Here is a 23,898-nt window from a genome sequence, read left to right as displayed (position 1 = left end):
TTAACTAAATTATATTAATTTATTAAATTATTTCTTTTCAGCAATCACAAATTTCGGGAAACTAATAGAAGAGAACATCCAAAGAACAATGAAATGTGATGAGCAGAAATGTGGACTTATAGTGGGAGGTGTTTGCCTCAACCACCAAGTGGAGTTGGCGTTGAAGCAGGCTGCCAAAGTTGTAAGTAAATTAATTAAATGATTAATAGAACCAACTAAATAACTTATACAGTAACTTAAAAAGTTAAATAATAAATTATACAAAAACGTGAAAATTAACAAATATTATATTTTTTTAGAAAGGGAAGGGGTACAACAGAACCATAATTAACCTGGCAAAGCTGGTCAGTAAAATTATGAATAACAAGAAGCTGCGTCGCATTTTGGTAGAGAGTGGACAACGTATGCTTACCAGATACGTGGAGACGAGATGGAGCTCCAGAATGAACATGATAAAGCGGTTCTTAGAGTTGTTTGACAACAAACCACTACTTCAGAAGGTGAAAAAATCCGTGCAGGATCAGAAAGGTAAACCCAAAAAAGTTAATTATAATTTAAACAACAATTTAAAACTAACAAAATTACCAATTTAAATTTCTCTCTGTCCCTTAATTAAACAAAAGAGAAAGGTAACAAATAGAAGTTTATTAAAATTTAAACTAAATAAATTATTTCTTCTCTCGTTCCCTTAATTAAAAATTAGAACTGTATATATCAATAGAATTAATTTTTAATTTTTAATTTTTAATTTTTATTTTAGTCAACAAGAAGTTTGACAATCTGTGGCCAACACCTGACCAGGTTCTTGCCCTCAGAGAAGTCCTGGAAGTGTTGGAGTGTGTGGATACCATGCTGACAATTCCTGCACAAGCCCATGAGGCCACAATCGTCCAGATGTTCACCATGCTGGATACGGTGTTCTTTACCCTACGGACAAGTATGCCTGGCAACTTATTCGCTAGACGTGTATTCAAGTTCCTTCACCTGAGAGTTAACAAGATTGTCCGTACTAATGCAGGATGGCAAGTCTGTCTCTACCTACACCCCCTGTCACGCAGTCATTTGGAAATGATTGCGAGTGGCACACAAAGCTTTACGGTGACACAGGATGAAGCAAAAACAATTTTACAACAAGCACCCAAAAATTGTAGGTTGTTGGGTGAACGGCTACACCGAATCTCACTGAGAGCCAACCTAAGTCCTGAAGAAAAGGCAGATGAAGAGGCCGACCTGCGTAGAGCTAATGCGGATGCCGACAATGAGGATTCCGAAGCTGACGAGTACGAATCTCCAGAAACTGCACCTCCCACAGGTAAAGATATACAATATTAATTAAAATAGATAATAATAATAACATTAGTTAAATAATTCAATTATCATTTTTATTAATTATATTTATGTATTACAGGCATGATGACACCCATCCAAAAGATGTTTTGGAACAAACAACAAGAGTTCAAAGAAATTCAGGCTCAAGCAGCAGCCAAGAAGAAAAAGAAAGAACAACGTGACAAACAGAAGGATCCCCTGGACGTCATGAAGAAACACCTGAAAGCTGGGCTGAAGGATTGGAGTAACATAGAAGAATCCAAGTTGCATGCCTTGACATACGGTTACCAACGTGAAGTCGCTAAGATAAAGGAGGAAATTGCGAAAGTCAAAAAATCTAAGTCCAAGGATTTCGATGTTGAAGAACGCCAGAAACTGTACAAACAAGGAGCAATGACCGCAACCCACAGGATGCTTACTGCCAGGTATGAACATGTTGCAGAGAAGATATGTTATCCACCTGGACTTGTCAGTTTGATGACCAACTTCAACAACTTACAATTACAAACTATTATAAGTTAACTTTAATATATTTCATTATCGTTATATACTTTTTTTACGTAATGCAAAATTATCCTTTTTTAATATTAGGAAGAATTTTTATTTTACCCTGTAAAAAAAGCAATGAAAAAAGTAAGACGTCTAAAATGTCGTATTCTTAACAGGTAGACTTTTTGGAGTAAGGAAATTATGTCATCACATTAATTTCATAGAAAGAACCTAAAAGTCTAATATATCTAGTAAATTTTATTTCGGAATTGTTTAACGAACATACTTAATTTAAGATTGCGTGATTTATTTCGAAATAGAAATATAAAACGTAAAAATTTATTATTTTTCAAAATCTTCTATTTATTTACCAAGTACTTCGTATATAAATATTAAGAAATTTGAATATTTAGAAAAATAGAAATAGGGATGTATTTTTGAACGAAGGGAGAGGGGAATTAATATCCTATTTTTGAAATAGAATTCTTGCACACGTATATAAATATTCCCCAATTTCAATATTTTCATATGTCTAAATTCCCTTCCAAATTTACTTGAAATACGATACGTTTAGGGTTTAGAATAGTTAATATTTAAAATATCTAGTAGACACATCATTGATCCTTGCTTTTTTTTATTGGCTTCTTTAATAAAAGTGTTTTTATAAGAAATAATAATATAAAGGAGTTATAAAGAAACTGGGATTGTAATGAAGAATAAAGCTAAAGTCTTGAAAAAAAGAAATGGGAGAACAATTTCGCCGATTACTTTGCATTGAAGGTGTTTCTTTTATACGAGTTTTTCTTCATAAAAAAAATAGCTAAATCTATCCCTCTAATTGTTTATAACTATAATAAGCAAGAAATTTAAACAGCAAAATGAGGAGAGGGTTTGCTAAACAATGGTAAGGGATGATCAAAAGAAAACATAAATCATCATTGGAAAGGATGACTAAAAAGAAAATATTTTTGATACAAAAAAACGAAATATTTAGTTTCATCTATTTGTTCTAAAGCAAAATGCTGAAAATTATCGCCCTTTAACTTATTCTTATATCATTTTAAATCTAAATTCTGCTAAAAACCAATTGGCATATTTTCACCATTGTATGAATTACTGCACTGTAAGAACTCAAAGATAGAAGGAGGAAAGAAGTGAAGCTATAACTTGCACAACTTATTATATAGATATTAAGCCAAGTAATATATGTTAGTACAATACAGCTAAACCACTTATTTTTCAATTTAATGAAGAAAAAAAATGGAGGTGGTTAGTTCCTAACTCAATAATCACTATGATGGAAATCCCCACAATCCTTAATAAAATAAAATTATAGATATAGGGTTGACTCCCTATCCCTATCTTAAAAAGTGCCCCTAGAGACATATATTAACTTAAATTGCTGCATATTTTGATATTACAAAATGTTCTGTTGTGCATAAATACTGTTAATATCATGATCTTTACTAGATAAAGATTGGACTTGATCTTAGAATTGTTTTCCTACTATACAACCAATATATGGTCTATTATTACAAAAACAATCAAACTAAAAAGATTAACAAATATGTAATTATATCAATTATTAGGGGCTACGCTCATAGATTTAAGACCTCTGTATTTGAAGAAACATGGAAAGCAGCAAAATAGCCTTAAACCATACCAAGACTTAAATAGGAAAATTAATTAGAATAAAACGAGCTGGGGACCTATGTGAAGATTCCATAAAATGAAGAATTTGATAGTTGCAGTAATTATTGAAAACTTAGGCTACAGCCAAAAAGCCTTCCTATATAATAGGACTAGCGGCTACGCCCCTAGAGGCCTCTAGTGGCACTTTAAATGTTTTTGTTTGTTAAATTTAATTTTATATGTACGATACCACCTTATTTGACGTTGAAGTCTCCCCTAAGGGGGGATTTTTTGTTTTTGGGGGGGTTAGGGGTGTCCCACCCCTCAAGAAAATATCTCAAAACCACCACAGGACCAGTAGGTATATTCCCTGAAGAGTAGAGCCCATTCGGTTCAGTGGTTACCGAGATCTTAAGCTTCTGACGGACAGACAGACGGACAGACGGACAGACAGACGGACAGACAGACATCGTTCTACTTTGTATTATAGATAGTCATTGGTGGGAGTTGAGGTAAATAGTTTGTGTGTGCTGTGTGTGTGTAAATCAGTCAAGGATACTAAGGTTGGCAAAGGAAGAAAATTGGATGTACAACAATGTACACCTCTAATTTTGATGAACAAAATTATCCAACCAAGGTGGATAATATAGAACACGTTGATTTTGTTACTCATTCAAGATTATGTATTGTTGTCAAATTCTATTTCTTTTTAATATCCATTTTAGTCTAAAATTATCATATGCTGTTTAATCATGTTGTATTTTTTTGTTTAATTGAGAAAACACATAATACACAAATTTTGCACAGTAATTCGTATATGATTATCTAGTATTTATACAATACCATAAGAGACATACAAAGAAATTAGCTAAAATATCAAATGTCATTCTTAATAATTATCAACAATGTTAGCCAAAAATATTCTACTATTTATATGATTAGAGATTACTTTCTATCTTACGTTTTTCTGATTAAAAACTTTATTTTAGTTTGCAATTGATGTGCTACCTGTGGTTTTAACCCTAAATCACAAACCGTTTGAGGCTAAGCTGATAATGACCAAAAACATTTTCTTACAATAACAACTCTAAAGCTGTAGAGTAAGCGGTATTTATTATATAAAGTTTTTTAGAGTTTGCTAATGCTGAAGATTTCAGCTGTTTTGTAAGATATATCTAGTTATACAATCAAAAACTTGGATGACAAAATAAAGATCTGCATTAGACCTGTTCGTTATTTTCACTTTTTTCATTTTCTTTTTTCATCCTGCTGTAATACTTAGGAAATTCTTTGACTCAGAAACAGGTCTATCACATTACCTTCAGTAAGCAGATTTAAATTCAATTTAGATTTTTAAAACCAGAATATATCTAGAATAATAATACACACAAAGTGCCGAATGAGCAATGATACCCCCCACCCCATCCATTAATTTTAAAATAAATTAAATTCGTAACGGATGCGGGGAACCCTAACTCTGCAGGGCTTATGCTTGCATTGCCCTAACGTTCCCAACATCCAGTTCCCAACATAAGCTTACCTAACAATATTACCCGTTTTGTAGATTACAATTAATGGTTAAAACGTTCAGACACTCAACAGATGAACCAAACCAATCAATTCAATAAAAGTTTGCAAAGTATTTAAGCCAACGAATAAGAAGACATTATTATAAAACATTGGGGACTAGTGTGATAAACAGGACAATATCCCCTCCCTCCCTGATAAAACTTCTTTTATTTCCCTAATTTTCAATCTAGTAAAGTATCAATGACCATAATTGGCACTAAATAAAAGTTATTGGTCGGTTTCACAACTTTTATGGAGGTAAAATTTAAAGGGAATAGATAATAGAATTCCACTATTTCCAGGGATACGGGATGGGAAACCTGCCAAAAAATTTAATTCGGCCTTGTTTTGATATAGGCCTAAGATAGTATTTTGCTGCATTTCTCATCCCTTATCCTTGGCCATTACTAATTAAGTTTTTATGCCTATTTGAAGTTCATAGCTTTTCTTGGGTATAGTCCTTTCCACGACATCCCTCCATAAGGGGCGATTCTTCGTATTTTTCACAGTAGCTTTTCTCCTATTTCTAGTATCAGTTGGTCTATGCATTAACTGGACGAATATCTGCCAAATTAGAAGAATACATGTTTGTTTATCTAAATGAACGTATATTGGCTATTTTTCGTTGTATTTATATCCTTTTTTAGCTTTAATATCAATACATAAGGCCTTAATTATATACACAAAAGGACAATCACCTTTTTCTAAAAATGAATGTGAATTTCTATATTTAAATAAATGCAGCTGTAATCAAAAATTTGAAAAAGTTAAGGGTTCCAGGAATAATAAGTTTTACAGGAAATTTAAATAGCAACAGGAAAAAATCATGCTCTTACAGGGAATTAAGGAATAAGAAAAAGGACAAAAATTGATGTAAACCCTCAATTGTGATAAACAGAATTAGTCAAAATGCAAATTAAAAATATTGATGGAAAAGGTTGAACACTAATAGATGATGAAAGTAGATGTACCCAAAGTTTTAATTTAACTGATAAGAGAAGGTATTCTAAAATTTTGGTACCAATATAATATACAATACAATGTTCTTACCTCCCTACTTTGTCAATAAAGCAAGTTTACCATATCCTAGTCATTTTTTTTTATTTTTACACATTTTCATATGGAAAAAGTTTTGTTTATTTAGAAGGTGTAAATATTAAGAGCTATGCAAAATGTAAATATTATATAAAAAGTTTAATTCTTGATTGACATTTAGGATTTTGCATTTCATCTTCTCACTTTCTCTTTCTTGTGCAATATTCCAAGATTCAATAATAAAATAAGTCAAAATTTCAGCAGCAGAGTCCCGCTATATATAAATTAAGAGTATGGTATTGTCCGTCCCCCCCCCCCCCATGTATTTTTAAAAGCGAAGCTTTCCTATACTCAGGGTCTGCCCGTACGTTTGTCCGTAGAAAAGGTTTAGCTTTTATAGTTAATTAAAGCAAGTTAGAAAAGCATAAGTTTTCATGAAAACTAATTTTATTACTTAATTGGTACTAATTTTAAAAGGTACAGCTTGCGTTTTATGAATATTAGTTTGACAGGGAACGGAAATGATTTAAATTTCCCAATGATGGTTGGATAGTTTAATGTTTTGTAGGAAATAATTTAAAACAAGCAAAATGCATAAAAATTGCATTTATTGTTTTATATATGGATATACATAGCTATATAAATCATACAAAAGGTCAATATAATGGTAGAAAAAAATGTAATAGACACAGTAGTTGTTTTTGGATCATGGAAAGAAAATGAAGTAGCGGGTTTCGTCGTATTTTCACAGTAACTTTTGATAGGTTATTTTAGATTAGGTAAATGTTAATGATTGCCCTACAGGGATAGGAAATTGGCCACGCAGGGCTACAGCCGCCCGCAGGGGCTAGAAAAAGAAGTAAAGCTACTTTGTTTTCTTTCCATGATCCGTGTTTTACAATACAAAATAATATTTTATTTGTTAATGTTTAAATGTCCGACTGCTTGAATTTATGAATACGGTCATCCTTGTTAAATGTTGACCTATTAATATGCCAGAAAAAATAATAATTTTTGCTTCCAATAAATGTAATATGTGTTCGACACTTATCTGATATGGTTTATGAATACATAATAATTGCAAAGAAAATAATAATTGCAAACATCTATTCAATATTCACCTAGAGAAAACATAACCTAAACAAGGATGACCAAATCTATCACTAACAAGACACATACATAAAAATGAAAAACAAATTGATATTATACATAAAAAAGCTGAACACATAAACGGACAAAATAAGCTACAGTGTAGATGCTCTTCAAGCAGGGGAAACTACCCAAAAATAATCCTACAGCTGGGATAATTAGATTTACCCATTATAAATAAATTCTCCTTTGTAACATTCTAGATAGACAGAAGGACAAAAGAAAAACGATCAGATAAATCTTCACCTGAAAAATTCAGGCTTCAATCTCTTATTACAAAAGGGTAAATCACTTTTCGCACATATAAATACAGATGGATAAAGTGAGTTGTATTGTAGATTAGCTGGAAAAATATGTTTTTATTATTGTAAAGAATATTCTCATTATGGAGGATAAAAAATGTTATTACAAAAAAACTACTTGTATGATTGATATATATAAAAGAAGAAATATAATGGGGGGGGGGGGGGGAAGAGAAGTATCTAAAATACAAAGTAGAATGATGTCTGTATGTCTGAAGCCTAAGATCTTACTAACCGCTGAACCGATAGGGTTCTACTCTTTAGGGAGTATACCTTTTGGTCCTGTGTTGGTTTTAGGCTTTTCTCTTGGAGGTAGGACATAACTAACCCTACCAAAAAAATCCCCCACATTTTTTAAGGTACCTAATTTTTTTTTTATTACCTCTTGGAACAAAGCCCTTAGAGGCTAGGGGGCAAAGCAGCTAGTATTAATATACAAGGACGAAAACGAAAAAGGAAAAAAAATGAAGATCCATAAGTTTGCGTTAGTAGTGGAGCTACTCTTCTAATAGGGATTCCTTCAGTGATTATAGAAAAAGGTCCTGCTGGGACTTAGTCCCACAGTAGAGGCTAGTAACATGTTTTTTCTTTAGAATTTCAAACATAATTTTTTGTGCGTGAAGTTGTGATAATCATAAAGTCCATTTATGGGTTTGAAAAAAAGTTTTTTATGTTCTTTTCACCCCCCCAAAATATGCTTTTTTTCAGATATTATTATGAAATTGTAGAAATGAAAGATTGTATTAGTTGTGTATCAGTGGGCTGCTGGTGGCTGCGCCTCTCTCCACAAAATATACTTTTCCTTCTGACAGTTTACTCCTCATGTTCAGGAAACTATTCTTGTTTACTTTTGTGGTTCGGAGTGCCCTCAGGGCCTAGGTCCACAGTGATATAACAATGCTTTATCATTGTATATTAAGTATTAAGCATTTGCCTCATCCCCAATATTGCTAATGTGAAATGGGGGGGGGGCGGGTTGGCCTCCCCAACCTACCTTAAGTTCCCCTAGAGGTTTCTATGGGCGAAACAGCTAGTATGTTGATAGCTATTAGGTTCAAATGTTTGTAAATCTGCGCAATATGAAAAACGATAATGGAGTGGGCAATATCTTATTGTACTGTGTTATTTTAAGGGGTTAGGTTTTCTCCAGATGTTTTGCTCCAGAGAGGAAAAATTGCTAAAAGACAACTAAGATGATAAAATAGCCTCTGAAATAACACAACTATAACATTTCAGCCATTTTAAGGAAAAATATGGTTTTTACCTTGATTATGATTATCCTTGTTAAATTCTTTTCGATTTGTGTTTGTGTTTTTTTTTTGTCTAAATATGCTTTAAAATAGAACAAGTCAAATTTTTAAAAAAATATTGATTTACAAAAGCTTCATTAAATTTTCAATAAATGTTCCGATATTTGTTTTAAAATTCCAATTTATTAAAATTGATACCACTGTGATTAACATTGGCAAACTTCTGGTTTTAAAATTTGTATTGAATTGGGATATCTGAGTATTGGTTTCCTTCTTCCAGGCTGTACAATACCCTCCGCATAAATATCATAACAAGGACGTTCAAGTTTTTTTGAGGGGGGTAAAAGGGGGGTTTCAAAGGTATAAAAAGGTTGATATAAGAATTTTAAGAATTTTTAAAGGGGTAAAGTTAGTGGTTTCAAAGTATGAGGGTAGGTAAACTCATCCCCCCCCCCCCTTCCACTTCCTCTTAGACGTCTATGCAATATTACCACACAAATTGCAATTAGAATAAGTATTTAAGTCATTTTCAAGCTTTAAATTTTGGAGGGTGCAAAAAAATCGTAATATAGGTGGCAATTTAAATATGGTCATATGTGGAATTGATGTTTTACCTTCTTCAAAGGGTTGCGTAATTTTAAAACAGATAAATGTGTTCATTTTTCTATTAGGAACATTGTTGTACATTTATTAACATCAATTGGTGTTTGAAGAAAAAAAAATAATTTACTAGATATTAGTTTTTTTTTAATGCTGTATCCTTTCTGAAACCTATTATAAATTTGTTTTGACATAAATAAAAAAAACTGGATTGCTATATCTTTCGTGGCTGCTATTTCATTAACGAGCGGTTTCCGTTATATAGCATCACAACCTATTTTTGACGTATTTCTTATTCCTTTTTTAAGTTAGGTTTTGTTAAGATAGGTAGGAAGATCCCCGCAGGAGGAGTACCCCGTAAGGATAGGGCATAGTGGGTTAGATCAACTTGCATGGTTATAAATAAGTTTTTACAAAAATTAAAACTAGGGAAGGGAAAAGGATTTCAGTGGTTAAAAAGGAGGTTTGAGTCAGCAAATATTAACAACGAAACTAATTCAAAAAAAAATTCACGAAACCTGTACGTGCTTGTCAGCTGTCGTTAGGAGACAACAAATAGTAAATTTGACGACCTCTCCGTTTGCCCCCAAATATTATTTTAGATTTATTTCGCTTGTTGGTGATACCTTATTAATGTTTTTGAGTGAAGATATTTACTTATTATGTAAACAAGAATTGAAAATATTGTACAGCTGTTCTGCCCTCACTGAACTCAAGTTCTGGTTCTGGTACCTCAATAATATCCGCAGAGGAAACTTTCTGGAAACATCCGGGAGAAAATGCAACTTTCCCATGCCAGGTAATGTTCATAGACAAAGGTTAGGCAATCAAAAGGTTGTCTGTCTGTTAAATATCATAATAGTTACTGCTTTCTATTTATTACTCAAAAGGAACTTCTAATCAAAGGCCCTAAAATCAAAAACATATCTCGATTCAGGGTAAAGTGTAGGAATCTTTCACTTAATTGCAAAGTTAGCACTTTAAGTCAATGGTTCTGCAATCAGTGGGTTGGTTTTCTGTACGACTAATAATATAAATCATAAGCAATCATGGCTTATTTCTTATTTATTACTTGCAGAGAAAAGACTTGAAGACTAACAGTAAACTAAAAAAGTAAAATTTATTGTGATGCCTTATTTGCTACAGAATGACACAAAAACGTGATTATGACTAAAAAAACACGGATAAGCTTTGTTCCAAAATATGGAATCTTTTGATAAGGTCCTTAGTATTTTAGGGGTTAGGCTTAGGTAATCTCAAATTGTGGCGAGTTACAGACCAACAGACAAGATACAAAAAATCCTTGAAAATGTTAAATGCATTGTTAGTTTTTAGTGGTTTTAGACACAGATTTAGATTATAAATAAAACAAATTTGAAAACCTGTTATATTTAGGTTTGTAATAATTTTCTAAAACTATTAAAACTACTATTTTACATTTACCTGTATGGGTGTATCGTGATCTATAATATGGAACTCATATGGAACTCATTTATTGGCCAGCAGGAGCTCATTTATTGGAGGGGAGGTGATGGGGTAAAGGGGGAAATCTTTATTTTAGCCCCCACTGCGTGTTTAACTTAATTAGAGAACTTTGAAATCTAGTGTAAGATCATAGAGAAAAGATCCAAGTAATAATATATCTAATATATTTGACTAAAATGACTACAAGATGTTAGAAATAAAATTTCTTATTCAGAATATTTTTCCCCTTCCTTGTTTGTGAGAGAATAACATGTTTAGGAGAACCCTGGGGTAATCTTAACACTAACACACACACACACACACATACCCACACATTGATATGATGCAATCTATTACAGGGATAATTGAATAATAGATAACCAAAACAAAACATTAACGTATTTCAATGGGTAATATAATAATACAGCTTAGGCTTATGTGATTGTATGGGTGTGTACCAATCTGTTTGGAGGGTTTGGGTGTGAATAGTCTGCACCCTAAGACAAAAACAAAGCTTCCCAAAGAGACAAGGTATTTCAGAAACCTTTTCCTTTTGAAATGCCAATTCAGAGGCTAGAAAGAAAATATTTGGTAATTCGTATTAAATTGAATGGTTGTAAGAAGGATTGTGTGCAATATGAAACCAGAATATTGCATCAAATGCCCTATTTTTAGGTTGAATTTGATTAGGTAAGATAGATAGATTGATATTTTAAAGATACACCAGTTTTTTTAATAGTCCTAATTTCAAATTTAGAGGGGAAAAAATTTATTCTCTGTGGTGGGCTATAGCTCTAAAGGGCCCTATATTTACAGGGTACTTTCCTTGCTTGACTACTATAACCTTTACTTAACCAACCCCCAAAGTGTAAGTATTTTTTTTTTTTGGGGGGGGGGGAATGTTTCTAGGGCCGATTTCTTTTCGGAGAAATATTTATAAATCTTCCCAGGACCTAATTGAGGCTAAATTGTAAAGAAGAACCGTATCTGTTCAGTGGTTAGCGAGATCCTTAGGTACAACACACATCCTGTTACATTAATTTAAGGATATGAAAACAAGAACAAAAAGATTAATAGTAGCAACAACAACAATATTAATTTTGCAGGTACGAAATCTCGGAACAGCTGTGGTGATATGGAAACATGGAACCAGAGTTCTAACTGCTGGAGATATCATCATCAAGAAGGATAACAGATTAAGTTTACAGGTAATCAGATATTGAAGAGTAGCTGTGCTAATATTAAATGTTTCAATTTGTTCTGACTTTCTATTAAGTCAGAATGTATTCAAAGTTCGTAACTTGAAAATGAAAAGTAAGTATGAACAAGATAGCTGATGTAACCAACAAAAGATAAAGTGAAACATATGATATTGATAGATGTTATGTTTGTAGCTTGAAGCGATAAACTAAATTTAATGGTTCAATTGATAACTTTTAAAAATATAGATTTTCAATTTTAGATCACCTAGATTATGTGTGTCTTTTTTTGTAGCAAAACCTTTATTTATATAGACTTGATTTGTGTGTCAATCTAAAATAAACTATTTTAGGCCAAACCCTATAAAAAACTTCCTATGTTACCCTGGGAGTTTCTTTAGCCTTACATAGATTTAAAGCAATTTTACAGGATCTGACTCATTATTTCATATCTCATTTTATACTGTTTCCTCTATATAATATAGACTTTCTCTAATAGCATTTTGGATAAAGGGAAAGACAGACATACGAACGTTCAAAGTTAAAAAGATTAATAATATATGATAGTTGAGCTATTAAGGAAAATCGTCTAAAAATCTAGCGAATTGTAAATAATAATTTCTAATACAATATATTAAAAACTTTATTTTAGTTGGTAATCCCTTATAAATAGTTGAAACAAAAGACATTTATTTCATTGTATTATTGTATTGTGCAACTATTTTATTTATTTAGTTTCTCAATATTATTATACTTTCTTGGGGGTGCACTTCTTACAGTTATTAATGCAGTTTAATGGTAAAATCTAAGCTGTAATGCCCTAATGAGGGTTCTCCAAGAAGATAAAGGGATTGATCATTAAAAAAATTTTCTCAAAAAAATCTACCAAACTTTTAAAAGATAATCGTCTAAGTTAAAAAAAAATTCTTAAAACACTGAAAATTCTAAATACAAGTTTCATTAAATCTTAATTGGTTGGTACAAACCTTCAACGTCCAAATTTTTCCACCTTTAATTTTTTTCTACAGAAGGTGTAATTTTGTCAATTATAATTGGGTATGTAAATCAATTTATCATCCAATATCTTTCCCCTCAGATCCCATTTTACAAAATAATCCCAAATTATTGATATTTTTTTCCTTAAGTTTTTCTATACCTGTAACCCTTGATAGTTGACAATTGTAAAGGTTTGCTAATCTCTTTCTACAAGTTGTAACTTTGTTATTGGTGTCCATTAAGTGACATTAGTTCCTGTCAATTTTATACACCTGTCGATATAATAACAAGGACAATATTATTTGTAATAGTAATAGTTTAAATCATTGATATTCCAGTTAAGCATGGTAACCATGGCTGATATATCTTCAGAGATTTTAAGGGATCCTATAATGGTGATAAAATTTTACATCTTCGAATATGCTAATCAAATTTTCTACTTTTATAGATACAAATTTTTGGTTGAAAAGTTTGGACACTATAGTTTAAAACCAACCAATCAAAATTTAATGAAATTATTTAAAGTTTTAAGCCAACAAATAAGATAACTTGGTTATAAAACTTTGTGTACCACTGTTATTTACAGTCCAATGTCCCATACTTATTTGAATATTAGCGACTTTTTTATTACCTATGATTAGAATACCTAAATATTAGTATTACAAAATGATTTCTTAAAGCGCGCGCATTGCTAACAATTACAAAAATATTATAGTTGCTAGCAAATAAAGATCAATAGGTTTAGTGTTTGTTGAGTTATTTCGTTTAAGACAAAAAAAACTTTGCTTTACTGTGTATAAAGGATATGATTATTTAACAGAAAACTTAAGTAAACTTCTTATACATATTTCAAGTAAAGGAAGTGGAAGAGATTTGGAAACTGGATTTAGAAAAGATTACTTACATTGATATTACATATGATGTCTAGGCACGATCCTTTTAGTTTCAGGTAGTGTATATTGTATAATCCCTCCTTTATCATTTCAATCATTAAAAAATTGGGACTTATTATACTTAAGCATCTTTTAGCATCAAAGCTACATTAAATGTAATGAGCTAACATTATTTTATTTATGATTTAATATCTGAGATATTTTTGGGAAGATTCCCCTAACTATATAACTCACTTTGTCTGTTGGTTTATTTCTAGTTACGATAAAAGTGAGATTTTTAATGGTGGCGGGGAGATTACTTATATCTACTCAATTATAATGGTAAATTGCCTCACAAACCATAAGTCTGTTAAAATATTGAAATCCTTTAAGAGTACATATGTCAATGTCAATTTGATGATAGAATATATTTGAATATAAATAATGGATCAGTCAAGAAGTTATACAAGATTTTACATACCCTGAAAAGCATCTCATAATATAAAGTATAAAAATTTCTGTCCGTCTGTCTTAAGAAAGATATCTAAAGCATCCACTAGACCGAAGTTTTTTATGCCTCTATGGTTATCCTCCGATTTGTCCTTTAATGGTTTTAGGCTATTTTTTTTATGAGGAATATATTACTTTTCACAAAGAAAAATCATCAAGATATATTTAAATATTTTTGTTGTGATGATCTAAAAATGTTTAATTCCTAAATTCATATTTAGATATCACAGAATTAAAATCAATATAAAGAAAATCTTACAAACCAACAAACCTTTATCAATATCTTTGATTCAGACTTTTGAGAAGAAATAGGCTTGAAATAGGGAAAATATTTTACATTCACACAGTCTTTACAATTTGTGTCTTTTTGACTTCAACATAATGTTTGTCATTCTAGCTCAATATTTTCATTCATTCATAAATCTATAATACAAAGTAGCTTGATGTCTATCCGTCAGTCCATCTGTCTGTCTGTCCGTCTGTCTGTCCGTCTGAAGCTTAAGATATCAGTAAGCACTGAACCGATTGGGTTCTGCTCTTCAGGGATTATACCTACTGGCCCTGTGGTGGGTGGTGGGTGGTGGGACACCCCCAACCCCCCAAAAATGAAAATTTCCCCTCCCAAAAAAATTGTTTTTAGGGAGTTACTTCACATAAATTGGCAGCACTAAAAAATTTTTTATATTACCTCTTAGTGCAAAGCCCCTAGAGGCTAGAGGCGAAGCCGTTGGTCCTATTATATAAAGCAGCAAGGTTTTTTTGTCTGTAGCGAAGGATCTCGCTAACCGCTGAACCTATACGGTTCTTCTTTACAGCAAAGCTTCTTATACGTCCAGGAAAGGTTTTACCTTTTTTTGGAAGGGGGGAGGGGGTATCTTCACCCTCCAAATAAAAGATGACCCATTCAAAAATAATATTATTTTTCTTTATTATTATAAAATTATTTTAAAACTCAAATTGAAAATGGAAGGGGGGTGGGTGGTGGTCGTCTTTTCCCCCTCCCTAGAGGTCTCTAGGGGTGTAGCCGCTCGTATAACATAAGTAGACAGGGAAGGAATAGTATATAGTGATATATTTCAATTTACAATCCTTACATCCCTTTTACATTAAATCTTAAAGAAGGTGTATCAACTTTTTTTTTATAGCTAGCTGGTTCTTTTAGTAAGTAGTAGATGTAAAATTTCTCATAGAATTCAGATATGCAATCGGTTTTTTTGTAGACCTCTTATTTTTTAAGTAATTTAAGTTTTAAAAAAAAAAAAATTAAGTCGATTTTAAGGTACTAAAATGCAACAAAAAAAAGAAAAAAATGGCCATTATGAACAAAAATAGTAAGATCTTTAATTTGACACCTTACTTTTTCAATTCTGTCAGGTAATTATTGAAAAAATCGATTTTTTTAAACCCACGAGAATAAAAACTTTGACATTAATTTTATTATTTCACAGGTAAAAAAATATGGGTTCATATATACCTTTAGAATCAGAAAAATATTACGAATTCATTGTAAGCAAAATTTAAAAAAAAAGTTTACAATATAGTATATAAACTACAATAAAAGGAATTATATGAAAATATCATATTATATTGTACAGGCAACGTCTTAATTCTTCAATTGAGTATAAAAATGGGAAGGGGGTAAAGAGGGGGTAAAAAAGGGAAGACGATAGTGTTGCCTGAACAAAAAATACAATTGGCCATTTATTTAATTTTTAATTTTTTTACTTTTTTTCAATTTTGCTTACAATGGATTCGTAATATTTTTCTGATTCTAAAGGTATATATGAACCCATGTTTTTTATGTCTGTTTGAGAAAATATTTAGGTCTGAAGTTTTTATTAAACCGAGGTTAAAAAAATAGATTTTTTCAATAATTACTCAACAGAATTTTGAAAGTAAGGTGTCAAATTAAAGATCTTACTATTTTTGTTCTTACTGGCCATTTTCTTCTTTTATTTTGTTGCGTTTTAGTACCTTAAAACCGACTTAATTATTTTTTTTAAAAACTTAAATTACTTAAAAAATAAGAGGTCTACAAAAAAACCGATTGCATATCTGAATTCTATGAAAAATTTTACATCTACTACTTACTAAAAGAACCGGCTAGCTATAAAAAAAAAAGTTGATACACCTTCTTTACAAAATGATTGAAGAAGAAATGGTTTAATAATTGTCTACTACCGTTAATAGTACCATTATTGGTAGCATTTACATAACTTTGGATTATACTGGTACTTTTTACAAACACAATCTCTAATTAGTTGGCTAAAAACATTTGGTACTTTTATCAAACCTTTTGTGATTGCTTCAAACAAGCTATTTCAAAGCTTTATTATAATAGGGAATAGTCCCTTTCGTTGCAACGCCTCTTAAGGGGCGATTCGTCGTATTTTTAAAATGGTTTTTGATAGTTTATTTTAGGTTAGGTTAGGTTAGGTTATATTGGGTTAGGTGATTGCCCCGCAGGGTTAGGCAATTGGCCCCGCAGTGGCTAGAGATAGGAGAAAAGCTACTGTGAAAAAAACGAAGAAGGAGCTTTGCCACGAAAGGGACTATACTCTAATAATCTTAATTTAAGGGTTAATTCTATGCCAAACCATTGGGGTTGTATTTTTATTTATAGTCCACTGTATTATCCCTGGTCACTTGTTATCAAATCAAAAGGAAAAATAACATATAATAAATCAGACATATTGACCTAAATTTGTTATTGATATTGTTATCATTATTATTAGATCTTTCTAATTGTTATTGACCTAGTTCTAAAAACACAAAATAGTGTTAGCAAAAGAAATGTGTCAAGTCATTAGACTTTTATGATCGGTCTCAAGATAATAACATCCAAACAATTACAGACAACCCATCCTTTGATTGCACGTTCTTTGACTGAAAATCCTAATTGTGCAAATTAATAAATTGCACCTGTTTTGCGCCAAGCCACGCCCCCTATTCTTGATATTTATGACGCTCAATTGACATAGCAGGAGTAGGTGCTACTTTTAATGCCTTATATTATGATGTGCTAAGGGCCGAGATTCGAAACATCAATTCACTAACTAAGAGTGTTACGCTCTAGTCTGGGGTTGAGTTTGTCTCTAAGTTGTTGCCTCATCTGTGATGTATTGATAATGTGGTTGTCTGTTTCAGTTGCGAATGACAATGAAATGTTCAAAACTACAGCCGAATTTTGCAACATGCAAAAATAAAAAAATTATAATCCTTTATTCATTATTTCAGGATTCTGGACTGCATCTCAACAACCTCAGAAGTGAGGACGAAGGAATTTATAAATGCGAGGTAGGTTCATACTTTTTGTACTTTTGACCCAATTCTTTTGGGTTAAAGTAGAAGAAAACTTATTGTACTTTAAACTTTAAGTAGGTTCAATATTGATAAAATAGATACGAGTACAAATTTTGACATGTTTGGTTGTTGTTTCTTGTTTTATATTTAACCTTTCTAGTTTGGCATTTTCAACAATTTTTTTAAAATATTTCAAATGCCCTTTTAGGCATAAAACATTTAACCACACTTTGATGATTTGACTTTAGAGTGGCATTTGACTTCTTACTTATACTTAAAAATTAGATTAAATTAAATAAAAAATATTTTAAACTCAACCGCCAAAGATAACTCAATTCCCCTTTCAAATTAACATTGCTTTTTTGATAAACCAATATAAACAGTAAGTTCAATAGTAGCTTAATATAAAATGTAAATATGTGATAATAATAATTTGCCTAACCACTTAATTGGGACAATTGGAATGAAATTGGCACAATATTCAATACAGAATATGCTCTGTACCATTTGTTAGGGAATAGGTATTGATAAAAAAGGCATAAAAAGGCAAATATATCCTTTATTATGAAGTAAAAAGGTTTTTTTGTCTGAAGCTAAAGATCCCAATAACTCCAATAACTCAATAACTCTATTTTAGGATATAGATCCTGTGATGGTTTTTGACCGGTTTCTATTCAGACCTAGGTCTTTTGATGGTTTTACATTTTTTCTCGTCCCTCTTAGCTTGTTCGAATACAGGGCCCCTATATGCTATGGGCGTGCCACTAGTGCATATCATACGTATAGACTAGTTTTTAAAAACCTTTATGGACTTCTGAAGTTCGTTGGCAAGGGGGGGGGGGAAGTATAATAGCATAAAGTGATTTAAGGGCATTATTTTTATCCATGATACCACTAATTACTCTTAGGCTGCTAATCAGAGTCCTGTATAGGAGTGTTTACTGGTTAGTTCGGAGCAATAATTCAATATATTCAATGCTCATGCATACATTCATACACCAAGGGATATCTCATCAAAAATAAACTTTTTTGAAGTGAAATAAATTTTGTATCTCTTTTTAATCGTTAACTACCAAAAAATTAAATATTGCATGTATAAAAAAAATTCTGTTCAGTCAAAGAATAGTTGACTTACCGCAAACGATTTTTAAAACCTATTTTCTGAGTTAGGCTAAGCATAGATTAGAAGAACCCCACAATTAAAAAAAAATAAATTAAGTAAAGTGACGTGTTTCTTCAATGGTTACAAATAGATTTTGAGTGGAGGCATCCTTAATTGATTATTTAGCCGAAAATTGAATATAGTTTTTCTTCAGATAAACTATCCCTGCCAGATTTGTATGTAGGTTATAATAATATGCAAATTAAGATTATTGCAGTTTCTCCTATACAGGTACTCATTTCAAAATATTAGTTTAGGCTTTTTCAAGATAATATTGTTTTAATTATTTTTACACGCATTTGAAGGCTTACAGATAATCTTGAATATCCGATATTCCACTATTCTGAGCACAGATAACTTGCCACACATATAAATGCACGCAAAATTTACGCGTGTTTTCAATAGCCAAGCGATACATGTACATTTATGGTTATATCAGACTGTTTATAAAAATTCGTATGCATGTCATAATTATGTTCATGTAATGATAGCCGTTTGGCTGGTAGTAGTCTTAAAGCAATTTTTAAAAATACTAAATGTTAATAAATATTAAGCTAACTCTCATATCTTTGTAAATCGGGTCTTATTTTCGTTGATATTCGTGTATTGAAAGAAATAACACCCGAGAGACAGCACTTGACTGGTTGCACCTTCCTCCAATGAAGCTAGGGGTGACGCCATGAGCTATTTTATTGTATGGTATGGTATGGTATTCATTAATTCCGCTAACTAACATCATTTGGTATACAAGAATAAGTATATAACAAATATATGATATGATAGGTAAAAATCTAGAGATTACATTATTATATACTAGCAGGTGCGCCTATCCAAAATAGACTAAAACCATACCACCAAGACTTATTTGAAAAAATTAAATACCCTAAAACCATCTAAGAGCCTATAAGAGGGTTCGCTGTAAAGAAGAATCATATCGGTTCAGCGGTTAGCGAGATCCTTCGCTACAGACAAAAAAAAACTTATTACTTTATATTATAGGATAGGATAATAATTTTATAACTATTATCATAAGAAATTTGGATAGCTGACGGGGATGCAAGTCATAGTTTTATAAGTTATACCTTTAGATAATATTTTATGTAAGAAACTAATAAAGTTAAGTATGTAAATAAGAACTAGGAGGACAGTATTTTCAAAACGTAAAGCTCTTACTTAATATTTTTCTACCTTACTTATGATATAGAATTTTCAATTGAAGTATGAGAATAGGACATATAAAACTGTAAGTTTTGTCATTATAATAAACAATTTGATCAGAGGTTTGCAGAGGGTTTGTCAGGAGGGGGGGGGGGGTGCGAAGGCTGCTGGGAATTTTAGTTTGGTTTAATACACAGGGAGGGTGGAGACATTGGGCTGTTTATTATACTAGTACCCAAAGTTTTATAATGACGATTTCATATTCATTGGCTGAAGAACTTTGGAGACTTTCTTTAAATTTTGACTAGTTGGTTCATTAAGTTGAGTGTCCAAACGTTTTAGGATTTAATTGTAATTTGATGAAGGGGTAATTTGTGTATCATCATTGGGGATGTACATCAATATATTAGCAATAGTCTTATCTCTTTAGATCCCTGTGTAATACAGACGTCCTATCCTTCCTTAGACAAAATATTACTTTTTCAAAATTAAAATATTGAATTTGATACCGTTTTGTAGAAGTAAAAACTTGTATAAATGCTATGCATTTAAAAATCCATCCACTCAAATTTTTGGCAAGTATTTGCCATTGTATTAGAAACACTTGAGACAACAAATACAATTTCAACAGTATGACGTTTGAGCTGAATACTAGCTTCTTGTGAGGCTTGAATTTAAATAAATCTGTGGTATGATATGGGTTTTGTTTCATAAATGAAAATATAAAAACATTTTAGTTTTTTTAGGTTTAGCTGTGGATAATCGCTTTCTTATGTAAAATCTAAAGTTAAACGTTTTTTTTCAAATAGAACAAGGATGACAACAACCAAAAAACGAAGCACTAAAATGGTAAGACAAACTAATATTAACACTTGTTGAGTGTTAGAACTGAATAAGCAGAATATTAATGCTTAAGTATAAATAAAATAGTAAGTAAATTTGATGTAAAACTTCTTAATTATAGGATACTTTTTAAGCACATACTTACATTTTTAGGACTTGAATATAGAGATGCTTCGCTTACAATCAGTTTGCAGTAAAATAACAGCAAACCGTGAAATAATTGACTTAGATAAAATACGGCAAACTATAATGTAAAATTGATTTAAACAGGTTGGGTTAGTGTGTGTACCAGTGTGTACCTGTCTGTATTGTTGTTTGTGTGTGCGTGTCTGCGCGATTCGGTATGCTCTTTTTGTAAGTAACTCCAACCTTTATGGTACTTCTAAATGTAACAAAGTAGCGTTTGAATATGCCAACAATACATAGATAATATATAGTAGATAACTTCTAAAGATTCACTTTAGTAAAGAAAAATCCCACTCACATTCCACACTTTTACATAACAATATTTTACATTTATTAAAGCAAATATTCTATTTATTTTATTGGTTTTGAAAATCAAATATTATTATTTTATATAAATGTATTCTTTGAAATACAACTTGAAATTGAACAGATTACTAAATTTTATTTTTTTATATATCAAGTATTGAAATTGAAAAATCGGATACTTAATGAGAAAAGGGGGAGTTTGAATAGAAAAGTTTAAACCAAATTAGATTTAAAACTATAATACAGGAAGGGTGAGTTAACTAAATATGTCTTCTTTCACCTTATTTGTGGTGTCCCTTAAAGTGCCTGGTCGAGCATAGACCCCCTCCCTTATTTTCAAAACTTTAATATAAGGTAAAGGTTGTTTTCTGTTTGTTTGTTTATTATTTCAGATCAGGTTAGGTTATTTTAAGTTATATTAGCACTGGGTTTATTACTGGGTAGCCTATCAGGCTTAAGCCACCGCAAATAAAGGCAAGCGGGGTTTAGCAGAGGTCAGACATAGGAAAAAACAACCTACACCTCCCCCCTCCCTTATTTAGATTTTTTCATCAACTACTCTTTAATTATCACTAATAATGTTTATTTGTATTGTCTTTTATTGTTATTTATATAATAGGCTTATGTTTCATAAGACATTTCATTAAGAAAAAAATATAACAAATATTAGGCTATCCTAGGAGGTGGGATTTCTTTCCTAAATATTCTGTATATCTATGTAAAGTTAAGAAAATATTTGCTCCAAGGATAGCCTAAAAAATCTTGGTTTGGTTTACTGAATTCTAAAACTCTTCTAAAAATATCAGGTTATTCAATATTTAATGCAATTGAAACAAAAAAAATTATATTTGACAAATAAATTGTAGTAAAAATAACACATGAGATCATCTCTCTAATTTGCATCCAAATATTTGAAATAAATATTAACATTTATTTGTTCGAATGTTTTAGGATGACAAAATTAATTAGATTTTTGTAGTTAATAAGATGGCAAAATTGTCTCATTGCTTTTTGTTCATTAGATTAAAATGAGACATCCTAAAGCCAATTAGGTGATTTTATTTTCATTATTTGTCTATTAATGTGTTAAATGTGTTTTATTACATTTGTAAAAATAAAATAATAATCCATGATTGAAAGGGATAGAACAATGGACGATAAATTGATAAACAAAGATGTTTATTAAATCATTATTGGTTAAAATTTTTGGACACTATGAGTAGTTTGAAGCCATCCGATAAAGATCCAATAAAAAATACCTCAAGGTTTTAAGTCAACGAATACTATAAATATAATATAAAACTTTGGATACCAGCGTAATTTACAGTCCAATATCCCCTCCTTCACTGACGTTTGACTTTTAGGAGCAAAGCTACATTAAATCTCTGGAAATTTTATCTGTTTATTTGTAATGCTTAATTATTTCATATGCTAAAACTGTACTGAAACGTCCTTGTAATCATTATCATGTATGAAAATGCTGAAATATTATTTAGCTGAAAATTATTAAGTTTTGTGTATAAAATGTAAATTGTAAAGTAAACATGTAAAGAATTTGAATCAGGGATATAAATGGATAAGACAATAGCAGATAAATTGATGTACATTCACAATTTTTTTACCCATAAAAAATTTACCCCGAAGGTAAAATTTGATTTGGGGGGGGGATAATTACCCCCCCCCCCTGAAATATGTTGGAGGGGGAGATAAATACCCCCCTATAACCTGTTAGGGGGAGGTGGGTAATTACCAACCCCCCAAAAAAATTTACCCTTGGGGTAAAATCTTTGGGGGGGTAATAAGAAAATTTCACCTTCTGTACATTAAAATTAATGGGTAAAACGTTTGAACACTCAAGCAATGGATCAACCAATCAAAATTAAGTCCCCAAAGTTGTTAAGCCAACGAATAAGAAAACGTAATTATGAAACTTTGGGCACTAGTGTAATAAACATCCCACTGTCCCTTCTCTCTCTGAATTTGAATAGTTTTGTAAAAGTTTGATTGTTGCCTCTGTGTATGTACACAAATACAACAACAACAGTTATTTTAATTACCCTCCTCCTCCTTCTACACTTTACAAACATTGCAATTTAGTTCAATTCATTAAGAATAAACTTTATTTACATAATTGTTTTATACACTTTTCTTATAATTATGTAACAAGGCCATGCTTTTAGATATTATTGTTAAAAGTAGCAAGATACTATACTTTTGTTTAAAGTCCAAGATCTCGGAAATTTTTGGTAATATTTGGGTGCTTTTTACAAAATTGTGTATAATTTATTACTTGATAATTTAAACATTGAAAAATAAATAACTTAACCCCAGAAAAGTCTGTTAAGTAGTTTAAAAGCATATATTTTATCAGAAATATTTAAGGAAATGTTTAAGAACCAAAAATTTCATTGCAAAATGTTTTGTAATTTTGAATAAAATTTTGAATTTGATTTTTTGCTTGAAAAATTGCGAATTGGTAAATGCAGAAATTGTAAATCATAATCTTTTTTTAAATTGATGTAAATGCAATTCTTTAAATCAACA

At 31.1% G+C, this 23,898-nt stretch overlaps 1 protein-coding gene across 1 annotated transcript in view; it reads left to right on the top strand.

Annotated features, from left to right (window-relative positions):
- Positions 1–23,898, top strand: part of LOC145324511 (uncharacterized) — a 54,669-nt gene that overhangs the window by 774 nt on the left and 29,997 nt on the right. The window contains exons 3-10 of the mRNA XM_080167094.1: positions 42–181; positions 300–528; positions 761–1,312; positions 1,409–1,846; positions 10,048–10,154; positions 11,926–12,027; positions 17,634–17,693; positions 18,337–18,394. Coding sequence (XP_080023220.1) covers positions 42–181; positions 300–528; positions 761–1,312; positions 1,409–1,846; positions 10,048–10,154; positions 11,926–12,027; positions 17,634–17,693; positions 18,337–18,394 — 1,686 coding nt within the window. The remainder of the gene's footprint in view (positions 1–41; positions 182–299; positions 529–760; positions 1,313–1,408; positions 1,847–10,047; positions 10,155–11,925; positions 12,028–17,633; positions 17,694–18,336; positions 18,395–23,898) is intronic.

This window comes from Acartia tonsa, chromosome 7 (genome assembly GCF_053477335.1).
Source record: "Acartia tonsa isolate MP-2025a chromosome 7, ASM5347733v1, whole genome shotgun sequence".
In the NCBI taxonomy this organism is placed as follows: domain Eukaryota; kingdom Metazoa; phylum Arthropoda; class Copepoda; order Calanoida; family Acartiidae; genus Acartia; species Acartia tonsa.
The sequence above is the reverse complement of the archived record's forward strand: the minus strand, read 5'-3'. Positions and strand labels throughout refer to the sequence as shown.